This window comes from Hippopotamus amphibius, chromosome 3 (assembly GCF_030028045.1).
Source record: "Hippopotamus amphibius kiboko isolate mHipAmp2 chromosome 3, mHipAmp2.hap2, whole genome shotgun sequence".
NCBI lineage: Eukaryota > Metazoa > Chordata > Mammalia > Artiodactyla > Hippopotamidae > Hippopotamus > Hippopotamus amphibius.
In genome coordinates, this window is record NC_080188.1 from 167969009 (window position 1) to 167992173 (window position 23165).

Genomic DNA, 23165 nt, shown 5'->3' on the forward strand with positions numbered 1-23165 from the left:
GAAGGAGCATGGAGTTATTTTTAGCTGAGTGCAAGTTTCTAATTTTCCTCTTCAGCACCGTTGAAAGGGTGAGGACCCACCAAGGGCAAGAATGGCAAGAAGTATAGAGATAAGGGATCCAGGGTGAGCTGCAGTGATCAGTATGTCCCAGAAGATAAGAAGTGATGTGCCACCCCTTAAAGACAAAATGTATCAACCAAAAACATCCAAGTAGGGATGCACATTTCACTCTCTAGGCAGAGTTTTGTTAACAAAATAAGCCACAAACCACAAAGTTGATGGGTGTTAGAGTCTAGATTATTCTTCTAAGATTTGGTTTTGAATGTGTTACTACAGTAACCTATGGCTCAAAAGCCAAGGAGGCTTTCATTTAATATGAAGTTCAAACAATGTTGTAGACCCTGAGAAAGAGGCTGATGAATGGAATTGTGGGCACCCACTAACTAAGCAGACAATACAGTCGGAAATAATAAGGACAGGGGCTGAAATGTGCCAGACACAGAAAATACAATACATTAAAACATGAGAAAAGGACTTCCCTGGTAGTCCAGTGGTTAAGACTCCACACTTCCAATGCAGGGGGTGCGGGTTTGATTTCTGGTCAGGGAACTAACATTCCACATGCCATGTGGTGCAGCCAAAAATTAAAAAAAAAAAGAGAGAGAGAGAGAAAGTAAATGATGTTAGGACCTCCCTGGTGGGAGGTGCTAACAGTGCAGGGGCATGGGTTCGATCCCTGGTCAGGAAAGTTCCACATGCCCTGCAGTGAGGCCAAAAACTCCCCCCAAAACAAGAGAAGATTTCCATCATTTTTCAAAAGCAGAATTAATTATGGTACAATAATGGCTTAAGATGGAAAGGACTGATGGCTCTTTCAGTGCAATGAATGTCACAGATGAAATGTATGATCTGGACTCTAGCAGAAATGATTGTCTAGATCTTGAGGATGAAGAATAAGACATATACCTTTATAATTATTTTCTTCCTTGTTATATATAGTTATGGTATTCACTAACATGCCAGCTTCTTTTAAAATTATTTTTTATGGTTTGCTGTGTAGACATATCAGTGAGTATTGCTTTTTTAAAAAATTAATTTATTATTGGCTGTGTTGGGTCTTTGTTGCTGCACACAGGCTTTCTCTAGCTGCGGCAAGTTGGGGCTACTCTTCTTTGTGGTGCTCAGGCTTCTCACTGCAGTGTCTCTTGTTGTGAGGCCCACGCTCTAGGTGCACGGGCTTCAGTAGTTGTGGCACACAGGCTTAGTTGCTCCGAGGCATGTGGGATTTTCCCAGACCAGGGATCAAATCCATGTCCCCTGCATTGGCAGGCAGATTCTTAACCACTGCGCCACCAGGGAAGTCCCTGCTTTTTTTTTTACAAGCAAACATGACATTGGAAGTTATCCATATGTACTATTTTTCTGTATCCATTATTATCAATTTCTACTAAACCATTTGTTTATCTATAAGTTCTATGGCTACCTGTAGAGAAAATTATTCAGGTACACTGGATTTCACAACTTGCTTTGTTCCACTTTAACAGTTACATTTGCTTTCTCTGCCTATTGGAATTAGTTTAACTTCACAGTTTGGTTTGCTTTTTATTTATGTAGTCAGTGAAGGACCACGTTCTCTTTTGTTTTTATGGTTCCCATTTTAAAGTGTGGGGCTTTATTTCTCCATGCATTTGTATATTTGAGCATTTTGTTGCCTGCTTCGTACCAGCTTTTACTGATTTCAATACATTTCTATAGGGTTATGGGATTTTACTTTTTTACAATGTTAATTAGTTTCACATATCCAGAATTTATAATTTTCTGTTAGATACTACTATAGAACATATTATATTTTCACAAACAAAATAATATGTCTATATCTGCAAACTACTTTAGGAAAACTTTCAATAAAGGTAAATGGGATATATTCACCTACTAAGAGAAAATGACTCTCAGATTGGAACACATTGCAAAATATAAATTTGCTATATTTAAAAGTGAAAGTTTCCACAATCTTGAAAAAAAAATGGAGATGCCTTAAATAAACCCACAAAAATGTAGAATATAATTTTTAAAAATGCATTGCTGTGTTACCAAGAAAGTAGGCAAATGCCTTAAAAGTAAACAAAAGCATCATGAATAAATAAATCCAAAGAGGTAAGGGAACTCTGATATAAGCACCTATCATGAAAGAGTGCTGATCTCTGATGAACTTAAGCTTCCTTTTATTAACAGCCATGTAGGACTTAGGAGGAAGGAGACCCCATGTAAAGCCAGAATACCTTACACTTTCAGTGAAAAGTGCACAATAGCAACAATAAAACAAAAGCAAACCAAAACCCCAGAATAACAACAATGAAAAACAAACCCAGAAGAGGAACATATTAAGGAAACTTGTCTGTTACAAACTGGGTAGAGGGAAAAAAGAATTCACTTCCTGTGATACCTCCCAAAATCTGAAGTCCATTGTTTTAAAGTGGGCACCAGTCAGCATGGATAAATCACCCAGAGGATTTAAGACCACACATCTTTGGTAGAATGCATCTTCCAACCAGACTTCAAATAATTCCTACAGATAAGTTTCCACTTATAAAACTAATATATAATATCCTGTAACCTGCCTTCACTGACCAAGTTTGCTTTAATTGCTCTTGCAAATTGCATACCCTCCAAGCTTCTCACAGCTGAGACAAAACATCACAAGACTCCTTTAACTGACCCCTATAGATAACACCGCTGATGTATGGGTTGCTATAGTAACTTGCTTAAATTTTTCTTCAGGTTCACCAAGCTTGTCCTGCCTGTTTCAAAATGATCAAGACCACCGACCATTCAACTGGATCTGCGCAAGTGTTCAATGGATGACCTTTTGACGTCAGAGGGCCAAAACTCCACCCTTAGATCATGCCAACGCCACCATTTTCTGAACATGCATCCCATGAAGAAGCATGTAACTCAGTTACACCTGCACAGAACACCGATTACTTCACCTTTTTCTTGCCCCCAGTCATCTTCCCCCACAACTCAGACCACCTGCTTCTTATCCCATAAATATCCTGAGCCCCTTGCCTCCGGGAGGTGGATATGAGACTTGTTCTCCTTGCTTGGCTGCCTTGTGAATAAACCCTTTCTCTGCTGCAAACCTCAGTGTCTCCACATTTGGCTTGCTGAGCACTGGGCAAACAAACCTGGGTCGATAGCAATACTACTTATAGGGATGGTAAAGGGTCTTGTAACTTACTGTTTAGGCCATTTAATGCTTGGAGGATATGCAAGTGTTTGAAAACCCAGTTAAAGCAAGCTTGATCACTGAAGGCTGTTTACAGTTTGTTATTTATTGAGCAAATTATATTTTAATGGATCTAACTGATGACTGCCCTCTGTTTCACAGGTGACAAGTCCTGCTAGATAAAAGTCCTGTATGCATTTTGTAGAAACCATTTATGTTTACTAATTATGTGATTAAGATTTAAGAAATTCCTGTAAGGTTTTTCTTTTGGTTTTTCTAACTTAAAATGCATCAGTGTCCTATACATCAAACGATTTCCTAGGAGTCACCAAAGGGGTTGACAGAGAAAACATGATTTGGGTCAGTTATTTTGTCCACCAGGTAGCTATTTCTTAGCCCCAGAAACCCAAGTGCAAGCTCTGCTGTTTGCATAACTTTGATTCCAAGTTTCCTTCTTAGTTTAATTGAAGAGAATTGAGGATGAGTGAGCAGGTGATAAGGGGAAAGGTTAAATGGGTTAGATCCACTATTTGCTCTTCTTGATTTGATTACTCCACAGATGAAAAGCCCAGGCGAGTCCAGGTGGGTGCCTGGCCTTGGGTTGCAGAGTCACTCTAGAAAGTCACTCAGTCCAACCCAGCCTTCTCTTAAACTTAGGATTCCTGAGACCAGGGAATTTCTGTGCCCTTCAGGAGATCATAAAGAGGAAATCTCCCTCAAGCTGTAGCAGAAGCCTTTCTGGGAAAGAATATGCATTACCCACTTCCCTCACTTCACCACCATGGCATTTTCCTACATCTGTGAATAAACCCAAGAGAGATCCTAAGTAAAACTGTTACAGGGAAGAACAAAATCTGACTACATGTTGGATCTGTTTCTTTTACTTTAACCTTTGCTTTTTTGTTGCTTTTGTTATTATAAGCATACATAATGGCTTGTCTCAGGGAACCCTGCCCCTCTGCCTGAATGTTAAATCAAAGTGCCTTTGTTCAGGGAAACATCCTGACCCTGTCCACCTGTGGATGGCCACAAGAAAGAAGAAATTAACATACCCCCTCACCGAGGTTGGCCATTCCAGGTGATGTGTGCAAGACTTATGGCCTTTTTACTTTACTTCCACACCTCCTCCCCTTCTCTGATTCTATAAAAGAAACTGGCATCCAGACCCCGATAAGATGTTTTTTTGAGACACTAGTCTGCCATCTTCTTGGTCTGCTGGCTTTCCAAATAAAGTCATATTCCTTGCCTCAGCACCTCGTCTCTGATTCGTTGGCCTGTCATGCAGTGAGCAGAGTGAGATTGGACTCAATAACACTTTATATTGTGATAAATAAGATATTTCACATTATTACTTTAATTTTAATGTTAAAAACTAAATTCAAAGACAACAATAAATTCATAATATTCCAAAATTTTACTTTTGATTAAAGGCATTATTAGTAACCCACTGCTATATAATACTTTCATTTCTACAGAGTTGGATGTTAAAATACATAGAGCTAAACTCAGCTCTTGGTCATTTTGTTTAACCATCTTTGTGTTCACAAGATCTCATTAATCATGTTAAAAGCTTTCCAAGCACTAATTTCAGAAGAGCAAAAAGAGAAAAACTGTTAAATGCTGAGTGGATATTCAATATTTATCTTCACTGAAAAATTAATTTGGCTTTAGTATCATTAAGTAAGGATATGACATCCTCAGAACCAAAGACTAAAAACACCTCACTTTTTTTCTTTCAATAAATTAATGGCTATAGAGAAAAGTTTCAATGAGGTAGAATATAAGCCCACATAAGCTTTGTGATTCAATTTCTAATTCAGATATCTTACTCCTAAAAGAGAGAGAAATATAAGAAAATAGTGTGTGTTATTCCTGGGCAAAAAAGGAGTGAGGAGATATAAATATAAAGAGAGGGGTTAGCAAAGATAATTAAATCCACTGATCATTTCAAATTCTCATTTCAAAAAAGTTTTTTTTAATTCTAAAAATTAAAAAAATAAACTGATATGAATTTCAAATATTTTTCCTCTGCCAATGAGCAGACTAATTAGATAAGAAATAAAACAGAATCTTAGGTAGTTAGTAGACTGGATAGTCAAGTTTCAAATCACTAAGGACTAACCATCAATACACTTTGTCACTAGAAAGCATGCAGCAGGGTTTGTGAGAGAGCAGACTGAGCAGCCTGTTGTATATTCCAGAGAAAGAAAAAAGTAAAGAAGGTGTGTAGAGAAAGTTAAAGTGAGATCTTTGGGTCCTCTCTAAATCTTTTATCACTGAAAAGTGATGGCTTGAAAATGTGACTGGGAAACAACAGTAAGTAGCCCCTGGGCTCACTGCAGAAGGGATACTGGCTTTCACTTCCAATAATTCAGAGTACTGTTGAGGGACACTTTCTTCTCAGTGAGGAAAGGGGAAGTTTGTTGTGCCCAGAGCAGAGAGCTCTTTGGTTCTTTGAACCTTTGAGAAGTTCTCTATAGTAACAATTAGAGACTTGAATTCACCTTTGGGGAAGGCCTTTCTTTTGTTATGTGAAAACCACCCTAATGACCTTTAGTTATAGTAACTGAAGCAAGTCTTCACATAACCCAATGTTTTTGGGGAAAATTGTGACATCGCAATTAATCTGAAAGCAGATATTCTGGAGGTAGACTGAGCAGCCAAGTGAACTGTGTGTCAATAGTTGTGCATAGTTGAGTCACATTGTAATCTGGCATTAAAGTAGTGTGTCTGCCTAAATGCAGTAGCTCAGAGTTGTCCTAGATTCCAAATGAATATTTATTAAAATGAAAGTACATTATGGTGGTTTAAAATTAGAAAACTTTAAAAGAGGATTAACAACCAGAAATCAAGATAATGGGAACTCCCAAAGGCAGACAGAATTAATCAATTACAATTTTCCTCGTGATTCCATCTCACCCATATATGCAAACACTTCTTCACCAAAATTTTGTGAAATATTGAATGACTTAGGGCTCACGACTCCTTTTAGAGTTTTTGCCCCTTCACAAATTAAAACTTTTAAAAGATCATAGTAGGTATTTAAATACTTGTTGATTGATGTAAGATTTCAGTTGCTAGGAAAGTTTAGTTCAAGCTCATCTAAAAAGTCTTTGAGAAATGAATGCAGTATTCAAGGTGGATTATATCTCATTGTACACACCTTGATTTGATAGAGAGGTACTAGCTACAAGCTTCCAAGTTTCCATCACTTAAATCAGTGAAAGAAAGGAAATCTAGGCTTTTCAGTTTAGCTTCTGCATTATCAGTAAACTCCCTGGAGGCTTTCTGTAGTGGAAGCCGGGGTGGGCCCATTGGAATCCCAGAGACGAGAGTCATGATGGCTTTGGTCTGCGACACTCCAAAACCTAAACAGAAAAAAACACATGAAGAAACATGACTGGGACTGTCCACTTGCCACAAACACTCCAAAGAAGAGATCATATTCTTACAGTGATTACTACGATAGGATAAAATGGAACTAAAAGATGGGAACATTTCTTGTCAATACAGCAGACCAAGCAGATGTAGGAAATCCCTATTTCTGTTTTAAACATATAGAAATGCTGGAAATTTTTTAACAAATTGACAAACTGTAAAACAAAACAAAGTGAGACTCAAAGTCAACCTCAGAAGCAAGAAGGAGGGACAAGAGTTATCAGGAATAAAGAGGTCAGAGTAGCAAGGAGGAGCTGAAGCCAATGGTCCATGAGGATAATCTGATTAAGGGATGTACTGCTGTGGATTGAATGATGTAGGACTTCATCACTAGCACAGAATTTAGTTCAAACACATCTAAGAAGTCCCTGAGAAATGCACTATTTAAGGTAGCTTATGACTCAATGCTGCTGTTTTAGACTGGGACAGGAATGCAAGATGAAGCCTTGAGTCTGTACACAGCAAGGAGCTGGAATTAAATTCCCAGTATAAAATTGGTAGACAGCCTTCTATGAACAGCAATAGAAAAAAACTGGCCCACTGGCCTGAGAGGCAAGGAAGCCTGGCTTCTGCCAGGGCTATGGATGGAAAAAGATCATATAAAAGAAGCCCCAAGCCTGTGCCATATATGAATGCTGGATCCGTATTTGCATGACGTGCTTGGTACAGGAACCATACTAAGAAATACAAAGACTGGTTGGAAATGATGAAACAACAGTGTCCTAGCAGAGGCAAATGTAAAAACAATTGATAGGAAACCTCAAAACCTAGAGTACAATGGATTCTCCAGAAAACAATTGTCTCTGGAGATAAATTCAGAGTTAAAAATTACAAAGCACATGAGGAGAAAGAAGCTGCATGAGAGCTGGCAAATGCACAGCTGACAAATTTCACATCCTGAGAAAAGCTGATACAAAATTCTGAAAGAAGCTTCACAGAGATAAAAGTAAGAATAGAAGCCATAGGCTAAGAGAAGGGTATATAAATAAAGAACAGAAAAAGATCTGGAAGAGAAAGCCAAAAAGAAATACTGGAAATGAAAAATATATAATCAGTAAAACTGAACAGTAGAAAACATAGCTAAAGATAGAATTAGTAATTTTGAAGGTAGAGCTAAGAAAATAATCCAGAATATAGCACAGGAAGATATTTGTTTTCTTAACTGGCTACTGCTTTTGGATCAAAGGTATGAGAAGTAACTTTCTTTTACTAAGGTAACTTAGTTATAGTAACAATTGAGCATTGGGGAGGAAAATACTAGCTTGGCTAAATATATAGAATATACTTTGCTAAATGCAAAATGTCCCTCCTAGGCTTATTATGAATGGTGGAAGAGTGAGAGCTACCTTCATGATAAGACTTTATCATATTAATCTTAATATCTTTATCAAGATTGTCTCTCTTATATACAATGGAATATTACTCAGCCATAAAAGAAAATGAAATCTCGTTGTTTGCAACAACACAGATGGACCTAGAGGGTGTTATGCTAAGTGAAATAAGTCAGACGGAAAAAGACAAATACTGTAGGATTTCACTTGTATGTGGAATCTAAAAAACAAAAAATGAGCAAACATAATAAAACAGAAACAGTCATACAGTGCTGCATGTCAATTTTATCTCAAAAACACTGAAAGAAAAAAAATGTCTTTGACTAAACCATGAAAACTCCAACCCCCAAGAAAGTCTGAAATGAGATCTTTAAAGATACGTGCTTTTAAGATGCAGAGAAGGGACTGGAGGACATGGGGTTGGGGGCGGGGGCACGAAGGGGAAGCTGGGACGAAGTGAGAGAGTAGCACAGACATATATACACTAGCAACTGTAAGATAGATAGCTAGTGGGTAGTTGCTGTATAACAAAGGGAGATCAACTCAATGATGGGTGATGCCTTGGAGGGCCAGGACAGGGAGGGTGGGAGGGAGTCGCAGAAGGGAGGGGATAAGGGGATATATGTATAAATATAGCTGATTCACTTTGGTGTACCTCAAAAACTGGTACAAGAGTGTAAAGCAATTATATTCCAAAAAAGAGCTTAAAAAAAATAAAGGTACGTGCTTTTAGATCATAAAAATTATCTTCAAGAGGCATCTTTTAAAATGACAATATTCTGGCAAAAGAGTAAATCCTTTCAGTAAATCTTACACCTATATTTTACAAAACTATTGAAGTATCACTGCTGGTATGCAAAGTGATCTTACACATACAGGTAAACTTTTAGTTCTTTAAAAAACTGAAGAACTGGTAGTAATTCAAAATCTACTTTAATGCAATTTAGGAACACGTGCCAAACCCACGATTTTGTGAAAAGTATTGCTTAGGACAAGGGAATAATATTAGGTAAAAATAGTACTGGTGGTACACACATATGACAAAAATCATCAAATGGAAGAGCATATGGGAAGCATTGTCTCTGAAGGATTAAGAGAGCTGGCTGAAGGCTCTGTGAGAACGAGGGTCACAGTACATAATAGGTGCTTAGGGCTCGGGAGGAGTTACCAGGAAGAGGCAGAAAGGCTCTGAAAGGAAGGTAGGAGGTCTGCCAAGAATAAACCTAAGCTTTTCCTGGACTTGACCCAGGTTCTCAGGAAGGGCCAGTCTCTTGCAGAAGTGGAGTGAATGGTGGTATTTATTATTTGTGATGGGATAAGACTTAGGAGACTGTGGAGAGGTTTCTCTACTCAAATTCACTGTATTTCCCTCAAACTTTACGTTGTCATATTATTCAAACCTCCATCCACTTAAGCTTACTTGTGTTAATAAACTCTTTTTAACTTGTAGATACTCTCGGGAGAGCGGTCAGTCATTCACAATTTAGTAAGATCTGTATTCAAACTGCCTTGCTCCAAACACTTTGGCTTAAATCAGCTATAGTGTGGAAGTAGAATTTCAATGAGCAGAGGCAAGTAAAGGGAGGGACTGTTGATGGTGTAGGAGGGAAAAGGTACAAAAATGGTGTGTGCATAGAGTGGGGAGGAGAACAAAGTGCTAAGATGGAGGAGAGAGATTTGCAGAAGGTTGCCAAGACCTTCCAACTAGATTTACTTCACCATTTTAAAGGATTGGCCCCGAAGGTTAGTATCAGGAATAAAACTTTGCTTGCAACTGGTTAAAAGGTGCTCTTGTTGAACCCTCAGAGAAAGTCTATTTCTTTACACTCTCTAGTAGCAGACAAAGTGGGAAACTTACCTAGTTTGACCACAAAGTTGATAAATCTCTGAATACAAAACTGGAAAGGAACAAACAAATCTATAGTCAGTATTACTGAACTGTGATAACAATTTAAAGAATTTAGGGGTCAAGCTGCAGAAACCCCAAACTACAAAGTCCACACAACTTAGTTTTCTGAAGGTCTGTCACAGTAGAGAAAAATAGCCAAGTGAGAATGGTTGAGATCTGTCCAGGATAAGGTAGGATCTTTTCATACATATAAGCTTTATGAAATGAGCCCATGAAGAAAAGAAGCTCCAATGAAGGAACGGTACAATAGTTAGGATGGGGAAGGTAACCTTTACCCATCTAGGTTACATAGGTAAACTTATCAGCTGCTGTAGTTGTTTCCAAACTGGGGTACTCTAACCTCTGGGGTACTTTCCAAGATACCTCAGGGGCACTTGGCCAAGGCTAAAATTTATGGTAATTAATTTCTAGACCCTAAACTTCCATAAGTGCTATTTCTAAAGTTGATCAGAATAAGAATTTGCACGTAATGGAGGCGTACCTCGTCCTTTTATATTTCCCTTTTCACAGTCCTCCTCCTACTTTTGAAAAAACAAAGACGTACCTCCTCTATCACTGCCTTGGGACACCTCTGGGAACCAAATAAAGGAGCAAATTAAAATTTTGGTATTGGCATCCACAAAGAGAGCTAACAGAATGATTCCTCTAATTAACGGATAAGTCCTCTAAAAATCATACGGTTTTCAATTTTTTCTTTTCAGCTTTGCTTTTAATGTTGTGATTCAGCTTGTCAGTTGAAAATCATTAAATGATCAAACATTCTGTGATTTTTGGCATATGACTCAAAAACTGCTCAAAGAACTGAGTGACATTGCTATAGCAAAGTTTCTTCCACTCTTATCTACTAATATATATGAACAGGGTTTCACAGCACTTATTTCTATAAAAACAAAAAGACTGAAATAGTATTGATGCTGAACTTTAACTCATCCTAGCAATAAAGGATATTCATCCACAAATTCATGATGCAATTCTTAAAACAAGGAGATTCCCATCCATCTCTTTAAGAGATGCATTTTCAGTAACATTTTACTTTTATGTTGTTGTAATCAATTGTATAATAGTAATAAAAAATTCGATGCAGAATAACATTTTAATATTAAACCTTGCAAACCTATATGCACATGTTCTTTTTTTCCTGACACACAAACTGTGGCACATTACTTTCAGAAGTCTCTACTTTGTTGCTTTTTTTACACTTGATATATCATAGAGATCTCTCCAGATCTGTGCATATAAAAGTATCTCTTCCTTTTAAAGTGCTGTAAATAATTCCATTAAATAAATCAAACATAATGTATTTAACCATTTCCTTATGAGTGGATATTTGGGCTGTTTCCATCTTTTGTTATTATAAACAATGCTATAAGGAATATCTTTGTACATATGTCATTTCATTTTGTAAATATAACACATGGCATTTAAATCCACGAGAATGAGTAAGGTTAGCCCTAACTTTTCACTTATCTGTTTCTTTACTTGACTGCAAACTCCTTTAGGGCAGAGACCAGCTTTATCAAAATTATACATTCAGTTCAGCCCTTGGTATATTAATAAGTAAGTAAATGTGACCTGCTCACACTTGCTTTTTGTAAGAAAACCCAGAATGTGGTAAACTAAACTCTTTCCCAATACTGTTTTGAGTGAGATGATTTATTTGAGTAGGACTAAAAGAAAAAAAAAAAAAGAGAGAGAGAGAGAGAGATGGAAATTGACTCAGCCAATAAAAGAAACCACTAAGTGGAAAATTCCATATCACAGCTGTTTCACAGTTTACTCTATCCTATGATTTTCCCTTCCTTCAGCTCAGAACAGGTTGAAATTTTCAGAAATAATTTTTTTCTGGGAAACTTAGGAAAAAGAAAATCATTAATGAAAAGAGATGGCAGAGTCCACACAATTCAGACTTCATATCTTAATTTAAACCAATGTCTCACCAATGTTTAATCTAGTTGACATAGGTTCCTAAGTCCTTACCCTGTTCCTGCTTTCAGCTTCACCTGGTCTGAAATTTAATATTCAAAGGTGAATATTAAATAAGCTATTTAAACTTTAAGTAGGTAGTAGACTTAGGCTTGCTCAATGTTCAGGGCTAAAGCGTAGTAATGAATTTAATTACTTCTGGCAACTGGTTCCTATTGTTCTCTTCTTGGTTGGAGCTCAGGTCAGTCCCTCTAACCTCCAGGATGCTTTGCAGCTTCTGCTCTGTAATTTCTGATTGCCCTGATGGTGGCCTGTCCCATTCAAAAGATGCCTTATCTAAGCTTGTTGGGACTGATCACCTGGCTCTGATCTGCTTATGCCTTTCATTCTCACTCATTTTCTTGGGATACTCCTCTCAGTCACTTTTATGATCCTGAAAGTTCCAGGGCCTCTTAGCCTCCAGGAGTCTCTCCATTGTGCCTACCCTATTTCTTTCCACATTATTCTATTTACCTAAAGTATACACATTACCAGCAGCTGGGACTGGTTCTACCCTTCGGTGAGGCTCTTCCTTCTCCAGACAGCTAGGCTGTCCTCCCTGTAACATTAACAGCAACCACCATTCCCCCCAGGGGTCTTCTCTGGAACACATCAGCTCCAGCTGCTTTTCTCTTCCTGTTTCAAAGCCTGCATCTCCCTTTGGATCACCTACTTGGCTCTGGTTTCCTGCCTGGAGGATGTTTTCAGTTCTCAGCACATTTCCAGAGCAAAGAAGACTGACTTGCTCTAACTTTGGATTAAGTCTCCCCTTTTTAGGTCACAGCTTCATAGCTTCTTTATATACTTTGGTGACTCAGGTGTGAAGTTCTCAACAGGACGGCATGTGGTTATTTCCCCAGAAATCCATCACTATTATTTCACAGTTATAAAAATACTTTGAATGCAGATGAAAAATAAGATCATTTCTAGGAGGAACAGAAAGGAGTCACTCCCGTATGGGGCCTGTCCTGATTAGACAGAGAAGGAACATGGACAGTGGGGACAGGTTTGGTTTTAAACCAGAAAAAGTAAGAAAAAGAAGGAAAATACAGAAAGCAGCAGCTAGGCAATTTTAAGGAGGGCAGGCATGGTAGGAATGCTGATGAGAGAGAATAAGAATTCTCAAGTGGGAAAGAAAAAAGCTGTGATTTATATGAAGGGAAAAGAAAGCTAACCTGATGGTTTAGGGCTGTAGAGAAGTCCTTTCGTTCAAAAGCCTCCAACATCTGGTTGGTCTTTTTTCCCAGGTAGTTATAGGTACTGGAAAGGAAACAGCACATATTGCAGGATCAGTAACTCAGTGAGAAGGTACAGCTCTACAAACTCCTCTGATGCTTAAAAGGGAAAAATATACCAAGCCTTCCAGAAGTCTATTTTTAGGCCCTAATCTATTACAGGATCAGGTGTCTTCAGTTCTGAGTATTCTAGCAGAGCTAAGCAGTGCAGAGGAGGCAGAGAACACCAAAGGGAATAAAGAAAAGGGAGAAACATAGAAGAAGTACCAGTAACGTTAGAAAAAAAGAAAAAAGTGAAAGACAGAGGTGTATTTGGCAAGGAATGATTGAGGGCAACACCTGGCCCAGGGCACACACAGAGGTGCAATGCTAGACAAGAACTGTGGGTAAAATGTAGAGTCTGAGGTGGGTCCCCAAAACCTACTGCTGAGGAACTGGGTGAAAGGAGCACCACAGTGAAAGGGGCAAATCCTAGCAGATTATCTAAATTCTTTGCCAAGTTATATGTTACCTAGAGACCAGTTTCTAACAATAATATTAATACTGATAATAATATGAGAGACTGCTTATTGACTATTATATTCCAGGTGCCTGACATAAACCATGTCTAATCCTCCCAAAGCCCTGGGAGGTAGGTGTGGTTTCCATTCCACTGTAAAGAAACGGTGGCTCAAAGAAGGGCTACAGAGTTGTCGAGGAACTTTCCATCTCTTCACACTGTCTTCTGTTACACTTCAACAAAAATGGAGGTGAGAATTAGTTATTTGATTTGATAAAATGTTCTTGCTGACTTAAAAAAGAATCTCTAACTCTACCAATAAGGACAAATATCTTAGACTAATCACTGACCTCTTAGAGAAACCAGCAAGATAGAAGGTTCTGGAAACTCAGAACAAGGATGTTTTCCCAGTTTCTAATGACTTCTCCTACAGTAACTCAGGATCAGAAAAGAGTTTTATCTTGGTGTATGAGGAAAAGAATATCATTGGTACTTCATAAATATAGTCCCTGGAGTCAATACAAGGGATTCCAAGAAAGCGAACTTCACATTATCTTCCAGTAAAAAAAGTTGGGAAGAATAAAATATAATCACTGAGATAAGTTACCTGCAGATGTGAAACACCTGAGGTCACAATATGTACATGAATGTCTGAGGGCTTTCAGAATACTATAATCTGAATCCCAGGGGTCTCAGGTGATCCCTTATTTAGAGAGGAATGTTGATCATAATTAAGAAGAAATGAAGTGTAACCAAATGTACTTTGCCTTCAGATTATGTTGACAGAATAAAAAGGCCTAGTATGGAGGCCAGAAAAAAAAAGTCTAGGGACTTCCTAGGTGGCACAGTGGCTAAGAATCCACCTGCCAATGTAGGGAACACGGGTTCGATCCCTGCTCCAGGAAGATCCCACATGCTGCAGAGCAACTAAGCCCGTTCGCCACAGCTATTGAGCCTGTGCTCTAGAGCCTGTGAGCTACAACTATTGAGCCTGTGTGCTGCAACTACTGAAGCCCACGCGCCTAGAGCCTGTGCTCTGCAACAAGAGAAGCCACCCCGATGGGGAGCCTGCACACCACAACGAAGAGTAGCCCCTGCTCGCTGCAACTAGAGAAAGCCCGTGTGCAGCAATGAAGACCCAACACACCAATAAATAAATTAAAAAATAAATTAAAAAAAATTAAATTAAAAAGAAAAAAGTCTAAAAGGTAAGAATTTCCAAGGTCAGCAGATTAAGGCATTCAGGTTTCCTTGAAGGAAACGGCCTGTAGTGACGATGGATGTTGTAGGCATCTTGGCTCAGTGAACAAGCCATGAAGATTATCCAACTCAACTACTCTTCATCAAAGCCATGCTCACCAAGATATGTTATGATCACTACTTTGCTTCCCCTGTACTTTCCCCACAGGGAGGAAATACACTTTCAGTTAATGTAAATAGTTCAATCAATCTGCTTGCAGGCACATTTCCAATGAACGAGGTTAACGTGCAGTGAACACGCTAAATCGAATGTCCCTAGGCTTCTGCTGAGTAGACATCGGGCCACATGATTCTACCTTCCTAGCTGCAGCTGATTGGACCTTACATGGACACCTGACTTGGCAGTGCTATCTAGTGATATCCTGAGATGCCCCGTTTGGGCACCATGACTGGCCACGTGCATGCTGAAGCTGAGAAAGCCCATCTGGAGAGAAAGGAAAATAAAGAGATGTCCGAAGGACCACAGATGGAGAATGATCTGCCTTGGCTGTTGAGAGCTTTGCAGTTTGGGATTCTCATCTTCTCTGAGGCCTCACTGCACTTCCTCCCCTCGGGTTTTACGAAATTTCCCAATATTTTATAATAACTTACCTTCTTTCACATAAGCTAGTTTGAATGGCTTTCTGTTATTTGTAACCAAATGATTTCTGATAAAGAAGTTCCGTGCATGCTCTCAGCTTGTGTGCCTCTCCTCTAAGTGCAACGGGGTGCTTCTTATAACAGTGACTGAGTCACTAACAAAGTGCTAAGCTCTAGTTACTTCCCTTTCACTACGAGAATGTGGCAAAGGAAGGCAACTTCTATTAGAAAAGGTGTACATGCAAGAAATACACCTGCGCAGGCAATGCACGCCTCTGTGGGGGATTTTACACTTATAAGCACTGGGAAAGACAAGTCCTGCTTACCTGCCCACCGCTCCAGTTGCTCCCATCACCAGAGCACTCAACAGTTGCTGATCAGAAACAAACAAAGAGTATTTACTTTGATGCAAAAGAGAAGAGAAAAGATGCTACCATATACGCAGCTACACCCACTGTTTGGGAGGGAAACTAACCTGCTGGGATATGCCAGGGGGTGACTTACCTCGTCCACCCCAAAAAGGAAAGCAAACTGTCGCTGGCGATTCTGATCAACACATTGCCCGAAGTCTAAGAGATCCGTGTCACTGAACTTCAGCCCTTGGAAGGTGGGGATCTTATCCTGAATTTCATCCAACAACTCCTCAGCACGAACTGCTCAGAACAATAAACGTCTCATTCACCAGCACACCTCCAGAAAACATCTCATCCAGCCCCACACATCCGCCTGGAGCTGCCAGGGGCTGCTCTCAGCAGCCGCTGGCTGCACGCTGAACATACTGAACATAATCACTTGCCCTTGCCTCTTAGTTCCTCTGTACTTGTCAAACTGTAACCCTAGATCTTCTGTTCCTTGAAGACAATAGATGGATATTTCTAAAGTACAACTTCTATTTTTTCTTTTAAGGAAATTAGAAAGGAATGGGATTTAAAAAATAACCTCCTAAGAAATTTCATCTAACTGTGGCAGTCTTCTTGCTGGAGAAGTACGATAATGATAAAAGAAAAGCTAGAAGAAAAGTGAGAAGAGATAGGAGTACTTTCTTGTGTGCCAGGCACTGAGAACACAGTAGGGTACGAAGTAGACTGCCCAAGTGGGGCTTACAGGCTATGTCTTCCCATATAAGAAGGGAGGTTGTGTGTGACAGACACAAGTGCCTAGGGGTCAACTCGTCTCTCATACTTAAAATCTTCCATTATATGGTGGTGTCAATGATTAATCAGGGCCGACTTATTTTTGATAAGTGACTCATTTTAGAGCAGTTGGAACTATCTAGCCAACAGTCGTACGCTTTTGTGACATGGGGTGGGGTGGGGTGGGGGTGTCTTAGTGACATAGGGTACAATGTGAGACGTGAAGGGAAAGACACATGGACAGAAGCAGTACTTACTCTTCACCCCTGTCAAGGCAGGAATGTGATAGTAGTAAAACGGCAATGCAGGGGCAGCAGCAGCCACCTCCTTTAGGAAATTAATCAGGACATCTGAAAGAACAGCAGGAAACGTCATGGTGTGAACAAATGTAAAACATTGCTTTTCCCCAGTAAAAAATGAACCATCTAATGAAATGCAACCATCCTTTACGGAAGCCAAAAATTCTTGACCACTCTTACCATCTCTGAGACTGCTGCTGTAATGTCTTTACAATTCAATTCATTCAAAGTTTTATTTTCCTCTTTCTAGGAAGGCCAAAATAAGAGGATCACTTTCCTACCATACTAAAATACTATTTAAAAAACTGGTGCAAATCTTCCCACATATTAAGAGAAGCTCATGAAATACTCTTAAGAAAACCAGAAGCCCATCGGGCAGGATCCTCTTCCTCTTACCCAGGAGGGTAAATGTGGTCAGTGAACAACAAAGACTTTGTGTTAGGATCAGAACAAAGTTGTAGCTGAAAAAATCCTATATCAAAAAGATAAACAACATCTGCTCAAAACGGGAAGTCATAAAAGTAGTGGCACATCTCAACCAGAGTTTGGTACTTTTCCCTTTTGGAGAGAAATTCACATATATCAGAAGAGAGTTCACTCTGGTTTACTGAGGAATTGGGATTTCCAACAGCATCCAATTTGAGCTTCAACAGCAACATTACTGCAAATGAGAAATAAATTCAGCAGAATTGCTTACATTTGGATGCCACTGAATAGTGGAGAAAAAATCTTATGTACTTCATCTGAATACTGTGATGATGTATTATATGATAAATATTTCTGACAAAATTATTATGTATTAATTGTTATTTTTCCTTTGTCTTTTGCAAAAAGTATTTATGCAAAAAATTTTAAAACCATGCGAAAAAAACTCTAAAAATGTTCATTCTACATTTTCCACATAGCAGTATTTAAATTATTTATCAATATTAACAACTACTTTCTCTCTACTGATAACAGGTGATATTTCATGATAATTTTGACCCCTTATACATTTAACTAGGGATTTACTTACTCATGCATGCAAATAACATCGCCTGTTTTTAATCCTTTTAAAATTTGTGTTGCATTTTTGCTAATCAAAAGGATTACGAAGATTCAGTATACTTGGAAACCACAAATAGTTTCCATAGAGAAAACAAGAACTTGAAATTTTGGAAGACAATAGATGTTTCTGTCAAATCTCTTTCCAAATTCATCACTTATTCAAACTTGAATAGTACATGTAGTCTCAAAATGCCCATCACTTATATTCCTCTTTTTTTGAGAAAAATGATCTCACGCTTTGCTATGTGACTCAGACACTCTATGCAATTGGTTGGACAAGAAGTGGACACCTAATCCAAACACTGGCTCCTATATATTGACCCAGGGCTTGATGGATGACCTAATCAGATTACTTAGCAAAAGAGGTGGAGTCCTTTAATGGAATCTTTTCTTCTCTTTTATGGATCCAGGGAAGCTGAATATTCTGGAGAACTAGTGTACCATTGCAACTTCATGCCTTCGTAAGACTTTACTTTCATAATTAAGTACAACCATTTGGAATGAAGGCATAAAGAAGTGGACCATGTGAGGCACTGTGTATTTAGACTGATCTACTTACCTTTGTTCCATGGCTTGAGAAAGAAAGGTGCAATGACAGCGATGCCATCGGCTCCTATTTTTGCTGCATGCTGGGCCTTTAAAAGATGAAAGAAGACCATTGGTCACTATTCCGATGTGTGTGAATGTGGGAGTTTCACATACAACAAGCAATTCTCAAACACCAGCTGGGTTTCCTACGATTCAACTCAAATCTGACACTACCTATCTGGAGATGGAGTCAGATTCCACAGGTTAGGGGCTCAGTTCCACAAGACCAGCCCCCACTCCCATTTGAAAAATGCCAGGTTATCATCTGTGCTCCTAACCTATGGGCTATAGGTTAGAGGTTCCAACAACCTCCTCCTTGAGTCAATTAATTTGCTAGGGTGGCCCACAGAACTCTACTTACTAAATCACTAATTTTTTTAATAAAAGAATGTGACTCAGAAACAGCCAGATGGAAGAGATGCATAGGGCAAGGCGTGGGAAAGGGAACAAAGCTTCTACGTCCTTTCCCGCCGCCAAGTGCACCACCCTCCTCAAATCTCCACATGTGCACCAAACTGGAAGCTCTTTGAAATCTGTCCTTTGGCGTTTTTATGGAGACTTTACTGTTGATACATAGGCATGATTGATTATATCATTGGTTCAATTTCCAGCCCCTTTTCCTCCCTGGAGGGAGGGGGCTGGGACTGAAAGTTCCAACCCCCTAATTCATCTGCTTGCCACTCTTGGCAACCAGCACCCATCCTTAAGTGCTTTCCAAAAGTCACCTCATTAACATAACAAGAGATACCTTTACTGTTCTCATCTCTGGGAATTCCAAGGGTTTCAGGAGCTCTGTGCCAGTAATGGGACAAAGACCAAATATGTATTTCTTGTTACAAATCACAATATCACAACCATCCTGGAGTAAGTGATTTGTTATATTCACCTACAGCTTAGATGCTAGAGGTTAACAAGAAACTCTTCAAATTTGCCAACTGATGTACCACTAGAGAGTGGGAAATTAGCCACATTTAATGATAAATTAAATTACCAGGAAAATCCCAGGTTAGAAAGCAGAGACCTCTGGTGGAGGTGAGCTGTGTATTTATTCTTATTTTTCTGCAGACTTTGTCAGTACAAAAAAACCTTGCTAAGCAGACATGAGCAGTTCATTTTGATAAACTATAATTATAGAGAAATTTGTAGATGTCATTCTCTTCTAGTGTTCAGCCCACTGGGTGGTACTGTCTTTCCTCTCCAAAGATATAATAGTCATATTTAAAAATTTATATTACAGATTGGAAATGCAGTTGAGAAAGGTTGAGCAGAAAAAGATTACAGACATCACAGAAGATACATTGCACTACTCTTTTGATGTTTTCTCAAATTCTCTCAGAAAAAATTAAGATTTCCTCCCACTGGGCTCTCATAACATTTTTTTACCTATTTCAAGTAGCGTACCTAAACATACCACATTGTAAGAAAGTTGTGTATCCTTACAGGTCTCCAACTAGAGTAACTTCCCTGAGGGCAGAGGGCAGATCTTATTGACTCTTGTGTTCAGGTCAGTCACGGTGCTGTGCACATAGCAGGGACCCAGTAGATGTTGTCGGTTGCTTTGAAACACGCCCCATGACCTAAAAGGGGCATCACTTGGGACTTCCCAGGTGGTCAAATGGTTAAGACTCTGCCTTGCAATACAAGAGGTGCGGGTTCAATCCCTGGTTGGGGAAACTAAGATCCCACATGCCGTGGGGTGCGGCCAAAAACTAAAATAAATAAAAAATAAATAAATAAAAGGGACATCACTTTAACTAGTGATATCTATATCTAGTAGATGTGATTAACTTTCTGCAGAAGTAAAGTAGGAGAGTCAAAAAGAGAGTGGGATATAGTCCAAAGACCAATCAAGACCTTGGATAGAATTTTATTAACACAGGAGTGGATTCACAGGACAGTTGGAAATCTTTTTTTTGTAAAATGTCTATTCAAGTCATTTGGACACTTCAAGTATAAAAAGAATAAATCAAGTTTCCAAGCTCTGATTCTAGGCTTACTAAGCAATCATCTAGTAACATCTTCCTTGTGCTGAACTGCAGTTTTGCAAGTATATAGTATACATCCCATTTCTGAATTCAATTCACAAGAAATAGAATCAAACAAAACCCAGAAGAAGATGTTGGGGTTAGATCAAATCATCACGGTCTTTGGAATCAGAATATCTAAATTCGCAGAACATGGTTATGTGGACAAAGAATGTCCCTGCCATTTCAGTAAACGAAGGATGTTTTGGCCAAACAGCCATCAGCCACTGCAGCCACCAGGTCAGTGAGCCCTGAGGGGAATTCAGGATGGAGAAAAACATGCATATCAAAGGAATGGTTTCAAAATCCCCATCTCTTGAACCTTCCCAAACAAAGAAAAGCACTAAAATTATTAACTTGAGATGTGTGGCTTTTTCTGTTTGTTTGTTTTTGGGGTTTTTTTCTGAGAAATTTTTAAAATCAATTTATTTATTGGCTGCATTGGGTCCTCATTGCTGCATGCGCGCTTCCTCTAGTTTCGGGGAGCGGGGCTATTCTTCCATGCAGTGCACAGGCTTCTCACTGCAGTGGCTCCTCTTGTTGCGGAGCATGGGTTCTAGCAGTAATTGTGGCACACGGGCTCAACAGTTGTGGCTCACAGGCTCTAGAGCTTAGGCTCAGTAGTTGTGGCACACAGGCTTAGTTGCTCCAAGGCATCTGGGATCTTCCCAGACCAGGGCTCGAACCCGTGTCCCCTGAATTGGCAGGCGGATTCTTAACCACTGTGCCACCAGGGAAGCCTGATGTGTGTGTTTTTGTGATAAGCAATAATCTTTTGATATTCAGCTACGTGGTTTTTTTTGTTTTTGTTTTTGTTTCCAGCAAAAAATTCCTATACATCCAGGCTCCTCCCTTACCTCTTTGGAACAGTCCCTCAGAACTAGCTGCGTGTCTGTATGCCAGGCTTAAGTCCTCAGCAAGTCTGCTGAATAAAACATAATTCTCACCTTTTAGGCTGCACATTTTTTCAGTTGACAGTTAATTGGTAGCAGTCCATGCTACAACATCTTTGTGCTTTCTTTTCTTACTCACAAAGGCCTCAAAACCACCACACCATTTGCTTTTCTGCTAGTAACTTTAACTCCTTTCTCCTCTGCCACAATTTTACTCCACCTAACCTGCTCATTTCTAAACCCAGAGCAATCCAACTCTTTGCATTCTTATTCCTATGTTCTGGTTGAAGAGTGTACCCAGAAGAAAATTTTCACAACTGTAATGCGTGGTGGTGTGACAAATTTAGACTTAACAACTTTAGTTTGTTTTTAGCACCACTGGGGCAATCCTTTTAAGAAAAATTAATTACTTTAAAATTTATTTTTCAAAATTGTGACCAAGAAAAACACAACATTGGGAGTTCCCTGGTGGCCTAGTGGTTAGGATTCTGGGCTTTCACTGCCGTGGCCTGGGTTCAATCTCTGGTTGGGGAACTGAGATCCTGCAAGTCAAGTGGTGTGGCCAACAATTAAAAATAAAAAAAAATTCACCATCTTAGCAATTTTTAAGTGTATAGTTCAGTACTGTAACACATATACTGGCACTGTTGTGAAACAGATCTCTAGAACTTTTTCATCCTGCAAATCTGAAACTTGTGGAAGGAGCTGTCAGCAGGAACTCCATTTTGTACTTTAGGACTCCATCCTATTACACTGTAAACTGTGCTGACCCTGCTGACAAGACAAAAAAAAAAAAAAAGCTATCTGTTGAGAAGGTATCCTGGGGAACTGTGCAGAAATATGCCTTTACTGATAACAAGTGAGAGACACGTGATAAGTCAATAAGTTGTAACAGGAAAAAAAAAAGAATACATACCTTCTAATCACAACTCTTTGCAAACAATTTTTGGAAACTAAAGTACTTCTCTGTTTTCCTTTAAAAACGCCTGCCTTTTGTTTCCTAGAGGGGATACTGTTCTGCTGGCTGCTGGAATCTGTGCTCCCTGAATTGTAATTCTAAGACCCCGAATAACCATATATTTGTTTTCTACCTCTGTGAATCTGTTTCTGTTTTGTAAATAAGTTCATTTGTATCATTTTTTTAGCTTCCACATATAAGTGATATCATATGGTATTTGTCTTTCTCTGCTTTACTTACTTCACTTAGTATGATATTCTCTAGGTCCATCCATGCTGAATTAACAGAAACACACTACTTTACATAAAATAAACAAGGAGCTACTGTATAGCACAGAAAACTATACTCAATATCTTGTAATAACCTATAATGGAAAAGAATCTGAAAAAGAATATATATATTTGATCCAATCTGCAGAAGAGAAAACTGTTGCATCACTTGAAGTTATAGTAGCAGGGAAGGGCTGCACTGTCATGGTTTGTGCTGGTTTTAATGGTTAGCTAATATCTAATTAATCTCAATCTCAAGACTACTAAATTCTACAGTGGTCTGCTTAAAATTAATCTCATCAAGGATTTAAAAAACTGTACAGAGAATAAAATTCAAGGTTCAAACAAGCAATGAATTTTGAAGGTAATAACTGCTTAATGTATATATCTATATCTATATATCTACATCTATATCTATATCTGTATCTATATAAAACTGAATCACTGCTGTGTATCAGAAACTAAGACAACAGGGACTTCCCTGATGGCGCAGTGGTTAAGAATCTACCTGCCAA

The 23165-nt window shown here is 38.9% G+C and overlaps 1 protein-coding gene across 2 annotated transcripts in view; it reads right to left on the minus strand.

Moving 5' to 3' along the window:
* Positions 1-5225: 5225 nt before the first annotated feature.
* NPL (N-acetylneuraminate pyruvate lyase) overlaps positions 5226-23165 on the minus strand; it is a 39202-nt gene continuing 21262 nt past the window's right edge. For both annotated transcript variants that reach the window (XM_057729430.1, XM_057729429.1), the window contains exons 6-12: positions 18478-18553; positions 16830-16922; positions 15944-16092; positions 15766-15812; positions 13042-13126; positions 9854-9893; positions 5226-6594 (exon numbers count right to left, since the gene is read on the minus strand). In XM_057729430.1, the coding sequence (XP_057585413.1) occupies positions 6410-6594; positions 9854-9893; positions 13042-13126; positions 15766-15812; positions 15944-16092; positions 16830-16922; positions 18478-18553 (675 nt within the window). In that variant the 3' untranslated portion in view covers positions 5226-6409. The remainder of the gene's footprint in view (positions 6595-9853; positions 9894-13041; positions 13127-15765; positions 15813-15943; positions 16093-16829; positions 16923-18477; positions 18554-23165) is intronic.